The 16,213-nt window shown below is 37.1% G+C and overlaps 1 protein-coding gene across 4 annotated transcripts in view; it reads right to left on the bottom strand.

The window, feature by feature from the left end:
* The window catches only part of LOC126183575 (LIM domain and actin-binding protein 1), a 216,577-nt gene that overhangs the window by 3,551 nt on the left and 196,813 nt on the right, over positions 1-16,213 (bottom strand). For all 4 annotated transcript variants that reach the window (XM_049925669.1, XM_049925670.1, XM_049925671.1 and 1 more), the window contains 2 exons: positions 14,909-15,066; positions 8,052-8,285 (listed from right to left, as the gene is read on the bottom strand). In XM_049925669.1, coding sequence (XP_049781626.1) covers positions 8,052-8,285; positions 14,909-15,066 — 392 coding nt within the window. The remainder of the gene's footprint in view (positions 1-8,051; positions 8,286-14,908; positions 15,067-16,213) is intronic.

The raw sequence follows: 16,213 nt of genomic DNA, 5'->3' as shown, positions 1-16,213 counted from the left end.
GTGAAAAGTTTCCTTTATTGCTTAACAATCGGTATATTGATCTGTAAGTCTAAAAATATACCACAAGTCTTGAAAAAGCAATTATTATTATTATTATTATTATTAATTCTGTGGTACAATTTCACTGCTCATTGTATAGTTTACAATTTTTTTTTTCAGTTCCTGTAGCAATTGCCCTGAATATCATACCACTGATGGATATAACATGAGAACAATATTAGTTCCCTAACAGTATACCAGTACTGAAAATGGGCTGATAGTTAGTTTTTGAGCAGTTGACCATTAACAGCCATTTCAAGAGATTTCAGATTATTATTTACTGTCTGAAACTACCTTCAGATTTCTTTTTGTTAGACTTAAAGTTAAACTAATTATATGGATTATTTGTATGCTTGTTTATTCATTCATTTTCATTAATTAATTAATTAATTAATTAATTCTGTTTTGTAGATCTCATTGGAACAGCTTCTGAGATGTGGGGTGGTTCGAGGTATACATTAACAAAAGACAGTCAAATAAAGAAACTTAAACTTCACACTGTGTTAACAATAAACTATCACTATATTAAACTTCCTGGCAGATTAAAAATGTGTGCCGGGCCGAGACTCGAACTCGGGACCTTTGCCTTTCGCGGGCAGGTGCTCTACCAACTGAGCTATCCAAGCACGACTCAGGCCCCGTCCTCACAGCTCTACTTCTGCCAGTACCTCGTCTCCTACCTTCCAAACTTTACAGAAGCTCTCCTGCGAACCTCCGCTGCAGAGTGAAATTCTCATTCTATCACTATATTATTTAACACTACTTGTGCTTAGGCCAGATAAAAGTAACCTAGTAAATATGAAGGAACACTACTGCTTTGAAGAAAGCTACTGCTTTCTCAGTTATTAAATATAACTTCTACTGGTAGCATAATATTTATTTGAGTGCATTGGTATTTTTCAAAGGCAGTAGTTAACTTACAACTGTGAAAACAGAGACAGGTTTACAATACACAACAATTTACCACACATTGTTATAATGAACTCTGCTACTTGCCTTTTAGCTAGCAAGAATTTTCAGTATGTGAAGTGGGTAATCAGATAATTTCTAGGAGCGGCTAATAAATTACATTTTTAATTCTGTTTAGAATTTATAACGGTTTCTAGCTTTTTGTGTTAAGATAAATGGAGTCTTGCTGAACACCTTTCAACTAGAGTACATAACTCCCCTATGAACATTAGCCAAGGAAACAGTCTACCAGAAAATTGTCTTTGTTGCTTGTACTGTGAGTGTGAAAACTGAAGGCCACTTAAAATTGACTTCTATTATTATCAGCGAATCTGCAAGATGTACGGTTATCTACTTTACACAACATTCTTACTGGTCACTTCTACAGAATAAATACTTTATTTACGGTAGTGCATAACCCCAGATGATAATTACATAAGGCAATGGGGTGAAAATGTGTAAAGAGTGCAACACCCTTGTCTTTCGAGTAACACAATGAGAGGTATTTCCAGAAGTATAACTTGCTGAAGTGAGTTTCTTGATTAGTTGACTTCCTTAAATCACTGGAAGAACATATTTTCAAGATAATAACAACAGCAGTCACAGTACCAAACCTTGTGAGATCCCACATGTTATATTCCTATATTTTGAGGTTAGTTTTGAGGTAACATTCTGCAGTGCATGCATGCTCACTGCCCATCTGCTTCATCAGATGACATGGATCGGCTGTGAGCAAAGTGAACCAAAGCAGTGGTATCTCTCTCCACCATGCATTGCCTTGAGGTAGCTCTGGGGTTTTTCCAGAGAGAAGCATGCAATGGAAAGAGTTCCATGACCACCACTTCCACATCAATGTCGAAGAACTGACATGTCTGCCCGAGCAAGTTGGTGATGTAGTGAGTGTCTTTTGTGCTGTGTGGATATAAAGACAGGACTTGCCATGAGGTGCAGTGATGGTATCCTGGACATGTACAGTTGCAGAGAAGGTGATGTTGGTGAGTCTGTATTGCATGCTTTGGCTAAACAATTTTTGCAGACGTCCTGAGTGCTAGTGGCAGAGCGTAAGAATTTTGTTCACACAGACCAATTTTAGATTGACATTTGTCACACCTTCCCTGGCCCTCACAAGATCAGTAGGCTACTTCCGCATCACAGGATTTTCAGTAATAATTGTATCACAGTGGATAGTGTGCCGCATGTTGAATGGTTACCGTAGCCTACCACGTGCGTACCCACAACTTTTCTTTTCTTGTATTTGCTAGGTATGGAACAGCTGTGTACACTTTTAAATGTTTATGAATCATTATTGCCATTTGCTAAAACCATCATTCCTGTGAGGCTACTGTGTGCTATGGGAACTATTTCCATTGTGCCCATTTTCATCGCTATGTAATTTTACTGTGTTAATGTCCCATGTTAATGTTTTTGTAATTGTGTCCTGTTCCAAGAGAGGAACTGAATATCAAGGGTACTTTCCATGTCCTGTTTGCTTTATTTTTTCACTAATGACCTATGTACTAGTGTACCATAGGACCATGTGTGCAAGGTTAGGGAGAAAGGAATTTCCCACAGTTTCATTCCTGTCACACAGCATGACAATTTCACTCTTGCACCTTACAACTGGAACAATAACAAATGAAACATTCTGTAGTTGGCCCCTTGATCAACTCAGTTCTTTCATCAGCAAACAGTACCTTTTATTTATTGGCAGTGACATTTCATTAGTGTCAACCAAGGAAAATCACTAGTAAAAGTACCTGACAGACACTGTACTTAACAGTTTCCAATTCAGCACATATTTTAAAAGTATATCTGTTAAGATTGTTTCATGTTTTATTAGGAAGGTTCTAATCAAGCAACTGGAATGTATTTGATGCCTTAGTGTGGAAAGTTATAAAACAATGTGTTATGATCCTTACAGGCAAAAGTCTTCGCAAAGTTACAAATATCCACAATGAATATCTTCTGCAGTTTAGTTCATGTAACATTTCATTAGTGAGGTTGCATATAGCTCTCCCTCTCTGAGGACAACTATTTATCACATTCATGCTACAAAGGGGTTAGTAATATTTTTGTTTAATGTAGTCACACATCTTGTCATACAGTTATCTCCCATATACCTTAGAAACAACGAGCAGCAGAAATATATACAATAATATGTCACATACCTCTCTACTTTTGTTGTTAAACTTGGTTAAGCATGTTTCACTCCGTCAGTAAATATCTAGTTTCTATTGACTCAAGGTCATACAAAGTGAAGGGGAATGGAGGGAATTTGTCACCCCCTCCTCCTCCTCTAGGGGGAAAAAAATCTTCAGAATTCAAACTTTATATCCTGCCCCTCCAGACAGACAGTGTCATTATTATTAAGTGTACTCAGAGTTGTCATAAAATCTCAAAACTATTTTCACATTCAGTGTGAAAATTAACCTGAGATGCAGCACCCTCCACCCCCTGACTTACTGAGTACTGACACAGACAGCAGAACTTTTGACTGACTGTGTAACATCTGATCTGAAAACATCTAATTTTTTTAGGAGTTGCACCATCATGGAATACTGCATTTAGTGTGTGTTGTGTATGATGACATAGCCATGAAACTGCAGTGTGACATTTGTTAACATGGTTTCCTATTTTATGAAGAATCAAGAATTTTATTCACCATAGATTATTTTGCAATGGTATTGGCTCCATCATACAAGATATAGTAGTACATACATAATAATAAAGTAAACTAATATCAGTACATTATAGTATACATTTTAAGCATGGCAGTGTACCAAATTACACTGGGACAGTTTCCAAAAGTTAATGCAATAAGCTATACTATAATATAATACAATATAGTATAGTATAGTATACCTTGTACATAGTGTATTGTGTGTTGTATACACTACGTAATTACACATGACTTAACCACAACACACAATAATATGTTTAACTACAGAAAACTTTTGAATGCTAATATCCCCCTCAGGCATCTCAAAGAAGTTACAGTGAGGAAACATTCCATTTAATTCCAAAGTAATAAGGGTATACTCATATGAGGTGTCCATTCTAGAGTATCTTGTAGACAACTCTTTATACAGTTTGGCATACCAATAACTTCCTGAAGATAATTGTGTAAAAGGTGAGCAAGTTGCCCTATTTTTCACTGAGAAAGTGTATTATAAAACTGACTCATTCCGCATCACAGTGAGATGGTGTAGTTATGATCCAGGGAACATGCAAATGACTAAACAGAAACAAACTCAGTTGGATTTATACGAGCAGCAGGTAGTGAAAGCATATTCAGGATGTTTACAGAAAAATGTCCCATATTCTTACTGAAGATAATAATGGACAAAACTAGAAAAAAGTCCTGTAAACACATGTTCTGAAATAAATTCATGTTGAGATATGTGTCATTTTACTTTACTGCTCATAGCATAATTTAGTTTATGAACAAATGCTGTTTATCACCAATTTCTGCACAACAAATTACACGTTCTGTTGGAGAATGTTGCCCTTGAAGAATGGCAATAGGTATGGTTTATGCTTAAAGGAACACCATCCCATTTTCTATGTCAGATACTAAAGCACCTAACATAAAAATTTACTAACCAGTGTATGGATTGGAGATATAGTAGCATGGCCTCCCCATTCAGCTGACCTAAATCTGTTATATTTCTGACTACAGGAATATTTGATGTGTTTGATGTATTTCACACTCATTGAAAAGTTGTACACATTGTAGCAGCACGTGAACACGAAATACTGATTCCCTGAGGAGAAGGGCTGACCAAAGTGTAATAATGAGTGGTAAACACATTGAGCACCTCCTGTAATTTCAACTGACAAATGCTTATTATAGGACTGAATTGCCCATATGTCATTTTGGGACATTTGTTTAGCAAACTTTTTTATAGATTAGATCAATAATGAATCAAACTGAGGAGAAAAATTTATGTCACAACTTGACTGAGCCATCACAGACTCATCAGTTTGGTATGGGAGAGCAGTATGATGGCTAAAATTGTGTAGAGAACCATGGCCTGATCACAGAAAGTAGATTCAGGTGGATGTGGGTTGCAGTAGTTATGCAGAGATAAAGAGACTTTCACGGGAGAACTACCTTGGAGAGCTGTATAAAACCAATCTTTGGACTGAAAACCACCACAACAACAACAACATCTCCCAAAATAACAACTAAAACCACGATGATAACCTCTATCTATAAATGCATAGCACTAGAGGAAGCTATATACAGAAACTGAAATTGTTGTCAAAGACCATGTGTCCATAGGTGCATGATCTTGTGATTACAATCATATTTCATGCATGATATGTAAATAAAGCTTCTTTTAAATAGTGCAAAATTCAGGATGGAATAATGACAATATTATGAAAGTGTTAGTTAAAGACATCCCTGTACAAGAATATTTACAACCAGTATAGCATGTTCCACTAAATACACGTGGCAGTCATTCAGTTTTAACTATTACCTTGAAAAGATAGTTATATAATTAATTTTTTGTTTATTTGCAGATACATGACTGCAGTTCTAGTAACACTAAAATTGCCACACTACTAGAGGAGCCAAAAAAAGGTGGAGTCCTCTGATGAAGTGGAGTACTGTGCAGTATATCAGTTTTGGCAGCAGCAGAAATGCTGCAGTTGTGTCAGACCAATCCAGATGATTTTTTTACCTGTCTGAATTGATCTGACACAACTGACACATTTCCTCTGCTGCTAAAACTGAGCTACCACATTACACTCAACTTTACCAATAGTCTGCATGATTTTGTTTTGGTTGCTCCAGTGAGGTGCTTTTGTACTGTGGATCAGGGATTTCAACAAGTATCAAGAAACGCTGACATGTTCTCACTAACAAACAAAACATTAATTACATAACTTTGTATTTTTCTGCTGTTATAAACTTTACGGCTAGCCCTCATAGTACTTAGGCTAAGCTATGGATGTAATGTAATGAAAGATGATTTCTGTGCATTTATTTTATTTATTGAATTGTCTCACTAATGTATGCTACAAGAAAATTTAATTTGTGTATTGAGTATAACTTGTTACAAAGGAATGAGAATAGATGAAGAAGATTACTTAGCTGAGTCTGATTCTAATCAGCTGTGCAGCAGCTGGATAGAGATTGCTGTTACAAATATGAATTTACTAAGAAATTAATTTGAAAAGCAATGCATAAACATTCCACACATTCCGTGATACCTCTAAGTTTGTGTGTGTGTGTGTGTGTGTGTGTGTGTCAGAAGAAGACTAGTACACAACTGATCTCTTGAAAGTTCAAGTTTATTGTGTTCCCATCGCAGGGTGCACAGCAGTTTTTTCTGTCTTGTGGATTTTTTCCTATATAATGTAGTAACAGAATGTGTTAGACTAATAACTGTTTTACCATTAAGGCAGGAGGAGAACACATACTGTTACCATTAACAGCTGGCATATAAAACACACAAATTTATTTTCATACTTTGTGTACAAACAGATATACACTCCTGGAAATGGAAAAAAGAACACATTGACACCGGTGTGTCAGACCCACCATACTTGCTCCGGACACTGCGAGAGGGCTGTACAAGCAATGATCACACGCACGGCACAGCGGACACACCAGGAACCGCAGTATTGGCCGTCGAATGGCGCTAGCTGCGCAGCATTTGTGCATCGCCACCGTCAGTGTCAGCCAGTTTGCCGTGGCATACAGAGCTCCATCGCAGTCTTTAACACTGGTAGCATGCCGCGACAGCGTGGACGTGAACCGTATGTGCAGTTGACGGACTTTGAGCGACGGCGTATAGTGGGCATGCGGGAGGCCGGGTGGACGTACCGCCGAATTGCTCAACACGTGGGGCGTGAGGTCTCCACAGTACATCGATGTTGTCGCCAGTGGTTGGCGGAAGGTGCACGTGCCCGTCGACCTGGGATCGGACCGCAGCGACGCACGGATGCACGCCAAGACCGTAGGATCCTACGCAGTGCCGTAGGGGACCGCACCGCCACTTCCCAGCAAATTAGGGACGCTGTTGCTCCTGGGGTATCAGCGAGGACCATTCGCAACTGTCTCCATGAAGCTGGGCTACGGTCCCGCACACCGTTAGGCCGTCTTCCGCTCACGCCCCAACATCGTGCAGCCCGCCTCCAGTGGTGTCGCGACAGGTGTGAATGGAGGGACGAATGGAGACGTGTCGTCTTCAGCGATGAGAGTCGCTTCTGCCTTGGTGCCAATGATGGTCGTATGCGTGTTTGGCGCCGTGCAGGTGAGCGCCGCAATCAGGACTGCATACGACCGAGGCACACAGGGCCAACACCCGGCATCATGGTGTGGGGAGCAATCTCCTACACTGGCCGTACACCACTGGTGATCGTCGAGGGGACACTGAATAGTGCACGGTACATCCAAACCGTCATCGAACCCATCGTTCTACCATTCCTAGACCGGCAAGGGAACTTGCTTTTCCAACAGGACAATGCACGTCCGCATGTATCCCATGCCACCCAACGTGCTCTAGAAGGTGTAAGTCAACTACCCTGGCTAGCAAGATCTCCGGATCTGTCCCCCATTGAGCATGTTTGGGACTGGATGAAGCGTCGTCTCACACGGTCTGCACGTCCAGCACGAATGCTGGTCCAACTGAGGCGCCAGGTGGAAATGGCATGGCAAGCCATTCCACAGGACTACATCCAGCATCTCTACGATCGTCTCCATGGGAGAATAGCAGCCTGCATTGCTGCGAAAGGTGGATATACACTGTACTAGTGCCGACATTGTGCATGCTCTGTTGCCTGTGTCTATGTGCCTGTGGTTCTGTCAGTGTGATCATGTGATGTATCTGACCCCAGGAATGTGTCAATAAAGTTTCCCCTTCCTGGGACAATGAATTCACGGTGTTCTTATTTCAATTTCCAGGAGTGTATTTGCATAGAGTTCCAGGTATTACATGTTGAGAGGGCAAAACAGAAGTTTTCCAACAACAGGTATATACTATCACAATTCAGCAGTGAATTCATCCAATGAATAGCTACAGGCAGTAACATCAGAGGTAACTGAAACTTACCACAAATCTATTAACTTTTGGCCTGCTTCGTTCCCTAGGTTGTTCAGTCTCATGTTTCAGGGATTCAAATTTTGCTCTCAATACTTTAGCTGATTCAATACTTGGTTGGTCTGTATCTTCATTTTTTAGATCAGCCAAATATGAGCTGCTGTTGGAACTGTTCAGTTTGTTCTCTTTTTCCTCCCAGCGCTCAAACTTTGCACGTAATGTCTTGGCCCTTGCAGCATTTCTTGCCTGAAAAAAACATAGCTACAAAACATAAAAGAAATAAAATGCTATATTTTATTAATACACTGTATATTTTTATGTTCACCAAAAACCTGCTCGCAAAATTTGTTTACAAAAGATTACATTTTAAAATATGGCTGTTACTCAGCAACCATGAATTATACAGCCAACAACTTGTGCATAACTGGTGCACACATTAGGTCGGTTTTGACACTTACTAGGGGTGTCTTTGTCAGAATGAAATTTTGATAAATCCTATAAAATAATACATAAAAAATAGGTATGACAAGAAACACATTAACCAAAATGACAATTTCATGATGTACGAAGGGTACTTACGTAAAATTTATTTATTTATTTATTTATTTATTTATTATTTGTCCCGTGGATCAAATCAGTACAATGGCTTGTACAACTGATATGGGATAAGTCAATACAAATATACAGTTTACAGGAGTCTAAAATAGTAAACAAGAATACAGAGGAAAGATTATTTTACATTACCTACAAAATTATGTTACTTAAAGTTACAGCTTTACAGAGAATTGTTACATGATGTGACAAAACTGACTTAACAACATTCAGCTTTGATACTTTATCATGCACTAAGACAATTTTGATTCCAAATATTCCTGGATGGTATAAAAGCATTCTTTTAATAAAAGAGATTTCACTGTCTGTTTGAATTTATTTATTTCTTGGATTTCTTGTATAAAAGTTGGAAGATGATTATATAATTTTATTCCCATGCACTTGACACCATCACTGTACAGTTTTGTTGAGTGGGGAAGTATTCTTAGAGAGGTTTTTGATCTTGTGTCATAATCGTGGTAGTCCATATTTTTGCTAATTTTGTTGATACTTTTTTTGGTAAAGAATAATAATTCTAATATGTATTGGCATGGGAGGGGCAAAATATTTAGTTTCTTAAATAATGGTTTACTAGTGTCTCTTTGTTTTTTGAACATAATTGTTCTGACTACCTTCTTTTGCAGTTTGAATATCTTAATTGATTCAGAATTTTGGCCCCAGAAGATGATTCCGTAGTTAAGTACGGAGTGAAAGAGTGCATGGTACATTGTGGTTAGGGTACTTGTGTTAGTGACGTTCCTTATTGATCTAATCATGAAGCATACTTTGCTAAGTTTTGTGCTGGTAACGTCAATGTGCCTTTTCCATGTGAGCGTATCAGTAATAGTGACCCCCAAAAATTTTATTTCATTTTCAAGTTTAACATTATTTTTTTCCAGTGATATAGTTGGTTGTGATGGATTTCTGTTTTGGGCAGTGTGAAAGGTTATTCCAATTGTCTTTTTTGCATTAATCAGCAGCCTATTACTTTGAAGCCATTGACTTATTTGATCTGTGGTTCTATCTATATTGGATTGGAGAATTTGTTCGGGAGCAGATATGAGTATAGAGGTGTCGTCAGCAAATAAAAGGGTTTTTGTGTTTGGTAGGCTGTGAGGAAGGTCATTTATGTAAAGTAAGAACAGCAAAGGGCCCAGGACGGAGCCTTGGGGAATGCCTTGCTTTATGGTATGTATGGAGGAATGTACTGTGCTAGCTGTACCTGAGAGCTTAGTTTCATTTAATTCGACATACTGCTGTCGATCTTCCAGATAGCTTTTAAACCAGTCATAGGCATTTCCTCTTATTCCATAGGAATGCATCTTTTGCAGAAGTATACTATGGTTAACCATGTCGAATGCCTTTGTTAGATCTAGGAATATACCTATGGCTGGGAGTTTTTTGTCCACAAGCTCCAGTGCATGATCTAGAAATTCTTGTATTGCATCTGTTGTAGCTTTCTTACTTTGGAAGCTGAACTGAGCAGGTGACAGGATATTTTCTTTGTCTAGAAAGGACATGATTCTGGTGGCCATTATATATTCAAATACTTTACTAAAAGCTGAAAGCAGTGCAATGGGTCGATAATTACTGGGATCCTCTTTGCTTCCTTTTTTGTGGACAGGTATAATTTTTGCAATTTTGAGCATGCCAGGAAATGTACCATTCAGGAATGAGAAGTTTATTATGTGAGCGAGGGGTTAAATTACATTGCTAAAAACCAGTGGTCAGAATTTAGAGCAGCTATGCTCAAGCCAACAGCAAAATAAAATGTTCTAGCCTTTGTCACATGTGCCCTGCTGGGAAAAACATCAGGCTGATCAGCCCAGTGGATTACATTGCTGCCACAAAAACAATACAAGCTGCACAGCGTATCAGGAGCAGACCGTGAAATGTGCCCATACTGAAAAAAATGACAGTTAATTTTAAAAACAAAATATAAGGAAAGAGAGCTTAATGTCTTTTTGAAAATACACAGTAGTGAAGCAGGTTAAGTACAACAGAGACATCTGTTGGGCTTTACAGAAATTACTATTACGTAAAGGACAGAATGATACAGAAAAAAATTTACAAACAGATGTAAAAAAAAGAAAAAAAGAAAAAAAGAAGAAGAAGAAGATGAAGAAGAAGAAGAAGAAGAAAGTAACTTTCGCAGCACGTATCTATGAGATTCAAAGGAAACAATGTTTTGGAACCAGAATCAGGGAAAAATATAGCAAAAAATAGAGAAATAAAAATTCCACGAGCAGTGGATTGAAATCCTGGAAAAAAAATTGTTTTGTAGTTGTAACTGTTTCTTGAGGATGAGACCATCATTCTTAAAAATAGGCTGGAAGATCTCCAGCTCTTTGAGTACATCAAGCCTATACCTTTCTTTCTTTTCAATGTAAAATGGAAATTTCTTAAAAGCATTTCAGTTTGTGTCCAGAAATTAGCAGATGATCAGCAAAAGTGGAATTGTGTACATTAGTGCCTCTTTTTCCCTACACATGTTCCTTGTACCTGACACTAAAAGACCTTTCAGTTGGTAGTATATAATAAACAGTGATTTTATACACTCTTGAACTGTGTATCAGAGCAATTGTGGCCTTGAGACTGTGAATGAGATTTTTTGCAAGTTCTTGTTTGTGGAAAAGACAACTCTGAATCCATATGTTTTAATCAGAAGATGGCAATTTTATATGAAATATGGCCTAAAAATCAAATCCACAAAACATTTTTATACTTGTTACTGTCAGGAACAACAATGCTGCCTACAGTGGTCACTTTAGCATCAGTTTTAACTTTGAAGATCTTTTCAAGTAATGTGGGATCATAGCCATTATTAACTGCAATAGCTTTTATTATGTTCATCTCTTCATTAAGCTTGTCAGGTGACAAAGGTACAGAGACTGCACGATGAATGGAAGAATGTTTTCTTATGGGAATGAGGATGCGCTGAACTAGCGGGCACTGTTTGATCTGTGTTAGTGGCTTTTGAAAAAATACCAAAAGAAAATCTATCGTTGTCAACAGCTATAATGAGGGCCAGGTAATTAAGCTGATGGGCATTCTAATTCACAAGGGAAGCTGATTCTTTCATGAAAACTATTAAAAATTTCAAATAAATGCTGTATTCCTTCCCAGGAACAATTGTTTATGATCAACATGTCATCTACATACTCAGCATAAGATAAAACACTAACACTAGCAGCTGAAAAAACACTGAAGAGTTTCTTTTCCAAAAAATTAATGAAAATATTGGCCAAGATGCCTGACAGTGGGTTACCCATTGCAGTTATTTGTTTGAAATTTTTAATAGTCTTCATGAAAAAGTCAGTTTCAATTATGAATTAGAAAATAATGACTGTCAGCTTAATTACTTGGACCTCAGTATTGCTGTTGACAATGACAGACTGTCTTTGGGTATTTTCCAAAAAGCCACTAATACAGATCAAACTGTGCCTGCTAGTTCAGTGCATCCTCAGTCCCATAAGAGAGTATTCTTCCATTCAGCTTTTCATCATGCAGTATCTGTACCTTTGTCACCTGACAAGCTTAATGAAGAGATGAACATAATAAAAACTATTGTAATTAATAACGGCTATGAACTCACATTACTAGAAATGATCTTCAAAGTTAAAACTGGCACTAGGGTGACCACTGTAGACAGCAGTGGTATTCCTGATAGTAACAAGTACAAAAATGTCTTCTCATTTCCATTTTTAGGCCCCGTTTTGTATAAAATTGTTCATCTTGCGATTAAAAAATATGGATTAAGAGTTGTCTTTTCCATGAACAATAACTGGCAAAAAAATCTCATTCACAATCTCATGACCACAGTTGCTCCAATACACAATTCAGGAGTGTACAAAATCACTTGTGATATGTGTCCTCTTTATTATATAGGACAAACTGGAAGGTCTTTTGTGTCAGGTACAAGGAACATTTGTTGGGAAAGAGAGGCACTAATGTACACAATTCCACTTTTGCTGATCATCTGCTAATTTCTGGACACAAACTGAAATGTGTTTCAGAAATTTCCATTTTACATAGAAAAAAGAAAGGTCATAGGCTTGATGTACTCAAAGGGCTGGAGATTGTTGGGAAAAAGAGGCACTAATGTACACAATTCCACTTTTGCTGATCATTTGCTAATTTCTGGACACAAACTGAAATGTGTTTAAGGGGCTCCGGAAAGGCTCAAAATCATGAAAAGTTCAATTTTTACTTTTTTGCGTTTTCTGAATCTGCACACTATTACCCTTTAATAGATATATAATTTATTCAATTCCGAAGACTACAACTATTTTTAAATTTTTTTTGAAATGTGTTCTACATGGGCGTGACCCACTGTGGCGCTGTTAAACTGCTGTCAAATGGTGTTATTATTAACGCCCGTCTTCATCAGGTACATTTTAGTGATGTAAGATAATGTATGTGTTGTGGCTAACCTGTGATGGTTCAATATATATCGCTGGTGTGATTGTCGATTGTTTCATGTTTATTTACTCTGTCGTTATCTCGAAAATATTCGTAATTAATTCTGTTTCTTGAGTCTCTGTTTTGTTGAAGTATAATAATGAGTAAAAGTAAAGTTATTAGAAATCCTCTGAAGGATGGCAACATTGTAAGGTGCAAGGTATTTAGAAATATGGGAATGAAGATAGGTTCTAAGATGGTACGAGCGATGCTTGCTTTAGACAAGAAACGCCTTCGGGCTGCAGACAGGGCTGTAAAGAGTCTAGAAATACAAGCAAGAGTAAACAGGAGGAGGAACAAGAGGAAGCTGGAGGAGGAGTTTGCAGAGGATGAAGATAATCCATCCTATGGACCTGAAATGCCCCAAAAAATTAATCCAATCTTTGTCGCTCGATTCCCAAAACTTTTATTTTCTCATACTAATTACATGTTTTCTAAGGATCTTCCAAACATATTTGTTTCAAACTTTCAGTAAATGTTACACAGTACCTTCTGCATAATTTAACACAGCCTTTTTCCAAAAAATTGTATATTTTTGAATATATAAATAAAAAATTGCAAAAAAAGTTGTGAATTTTCATTACAATTGAAAAAAAATCATCTTTAATAACTGAACTAAAATTTTGTAAAATCTCTGTGTTAAGTTGTAGCCCATATTCCAATAAATAATCTGTAAAAAGTTCAACTTCCTACCTCAAATACTTTGTGAGGAAAGATGTAATTTATAAGCGTTATTTTAACATTGTAAGTATAGGGCGTTCCGGAGCCCTTTAAGAAATTTCCATTTTACATAGAGAAAAGAAAGGTCATAGGCTTGATGTACTCAAAGGGCTGGAGATTTTCAAGCATATTTCTGAGAACAATGGTCTCATCTTCAACAAACAGTTACAACTACAAAACAAATTTTTTTTCAACGGTTTCAATCCACTGCTCATAGAATTTTTATTTCTCTATTTTTTACTATATTTTTCCCTGCCTTTGGTTTGAAAACATCATTTTTGTTGAATCTCATATATATGTGCTTGTAAAGTTACCTTCATGCAAATATTTTTTGGATTGCAAAGCTGTCTGTAAAATTTTTTCTATATCATTCTGTCCTTTATGTAATAGTAATTTCTGTAAAGCCTAACAGATGTCTCTGTTATACTTAACCTGATTGACTACTGTGTATTTTCAAAAAGACATTAAGCTCTCTTTCTTTATATTTTATTTTTAAAATTAACTGTTATTTTTTTCAGTATGGGTATATTTCACTGTCTGCACCTGATAGGCTGTGCAACTTGTATTGTTTTTGTGTCAGCAATGAAATCCATTGGGCTGATCAGCCAAATGTTTTTCCCAGCAGGGCACATGTGACAAAGGCTAGAACATTTTATTTCGCTGTTGACTTGAGCATAGCTGCTCTAAACTCTGACCACTGCTTTTTAGCAATGTAATTTTACATAAGTAACCTTTGTACATCATGAAAAATTGTCATTTTGGTTAATGTGTTTTTGTCATACCTAATTTTTTATGTATTATTTTATAGGATTTATCAAAATTCCATCCTGATGAAGACACCCCTAGTATGTGTCAAAACATAGGTCAATGTACCTACCAGTTATGTATAACTAGTTGACTGTATAATCCTATGCTGAAATTACAGAAGATTTTTCTCCAGATGCCAAAGTTGTTACAAAAGAAGGAAAGCCAGCTATGTCCTAATTTGTTAGTCATTATACTGCAAATTTCTCCATTACAGAAGTTTTGTTTCACTGACCTATTATACGTAGGTTTTATGAAGTACTGATTACAGAGAAATGTGCAAAATCTATTACCTGGATTAAAATTTCATCTTCTGTTTTATTTGTGTTTGTTTCTTGTTCATCAGTCTCTGACTCTTCTTCATCATCTTCATCCTCTGACTCTTCTGGTGAGGTTTCAGAGTCTCGCGTGTAGTCAGGTGGTGGTGTAAATCTTTTCAGTGGCTTTGGTCCTTATTGGCAAACAAATTAGTCATTTATGTTATGGAATTACTTTGTTCATGGAAATTATGGGTGTTGTAGAATTGCTCTTGATGCAACTGATAACTCATACACATTAATTGAAAACCAATTCTATATGTTGTATCAACTATCATTAAATTGCTGTATGTTATTCTTATTTACTTATAATAAAACAAATTTAGTAAAATTAGTAAAAGATCATTACTTAAAGATACTTCTGCATTTTCAGCCATGTTAGAAAGCTGTGATGAAGAAGGAGATGATGATATAGGTTTCAGAGTATTCATTGGCAGAGTTGTTAGCACCTTGGCAGAATATGGTTGGTTGGGTCAATTTGGGGAGGAGACCATACTGCGAGGTCATCAGTCTCATCAGATTAGGGAAGGATGGGGAAGGAAGTGCCCCTTCAAAGGAACCATCCCAGCATTTGCCTGAAGCGATTTAGGGAAATCACAGAAAACCTAAATCAGGATGGTTGTACGCGGGATTGAAGCGTTGTCCTCCCGAATGAGAGTGCAGTGTGCTAACCACTGCGCCACCTCACTCAGTGCAGAGTATTAATTAAATGCTTAGTGAGTATTAAGTCTTTCCTCATAAGCAATCTTCTTGGGGCAATGGACCATAAACACATATTAGAGACTTCAAAGAGTGTATGGCAATGGAGACACAGACAGTGGTTGCTTACCAGTGTATTAAAATGAACAATAAAGAACCATCAATGGGAGCTACACATTTATACTTAAGTTCATGACCTTTCCTCATGTTTAAATAAAATTATAATATAGTCAGTACATAAAATAAAAACTAAAATTAGAATTAGGCACAAAAGTAATAAAAGTTATTCAATACATGTGGCTGGCTGACCACTACTAAAAACAAGGATACAGCCAGCCACAGTAGGAACAAGTAACAGTGTAGCATTTCTATCATGGATGTTTAAAGTGCTTAAATAAAATCCTCAGTCTCAGTATTAAAACGTACATCAAAAAAGAAATTGACACATAGTAAAAATTGTGAAACTGTGATTTGAATAACAGCAGCTGGTCTGATTACTGACTAAATAATCATGAATCATCCACTTTGAGATAATTAAAATAACCTACCTAATAGTTTGAACAGGAGGTCCAACAGTACACA

This window comes from Schistocerca cancellata, chromosome 4 (genome assembly GCF_023864275.1).
Source record: "Schistocerca cancellata isolate TAMUIC-IGC-003103 chromosome 4, iqSchCanc2.1, whole genome shotgun sequence".
Classification (NCBI taxonomy): Eukaryota; Metazoa; Arthropoda; class Insecta; order Orthoptera; family Acrididae; genus Schistocerca; species Schistocerca cancellata.
This window is presented reverse-complemented; position numbering and strand designations above follow the sequence as displayed.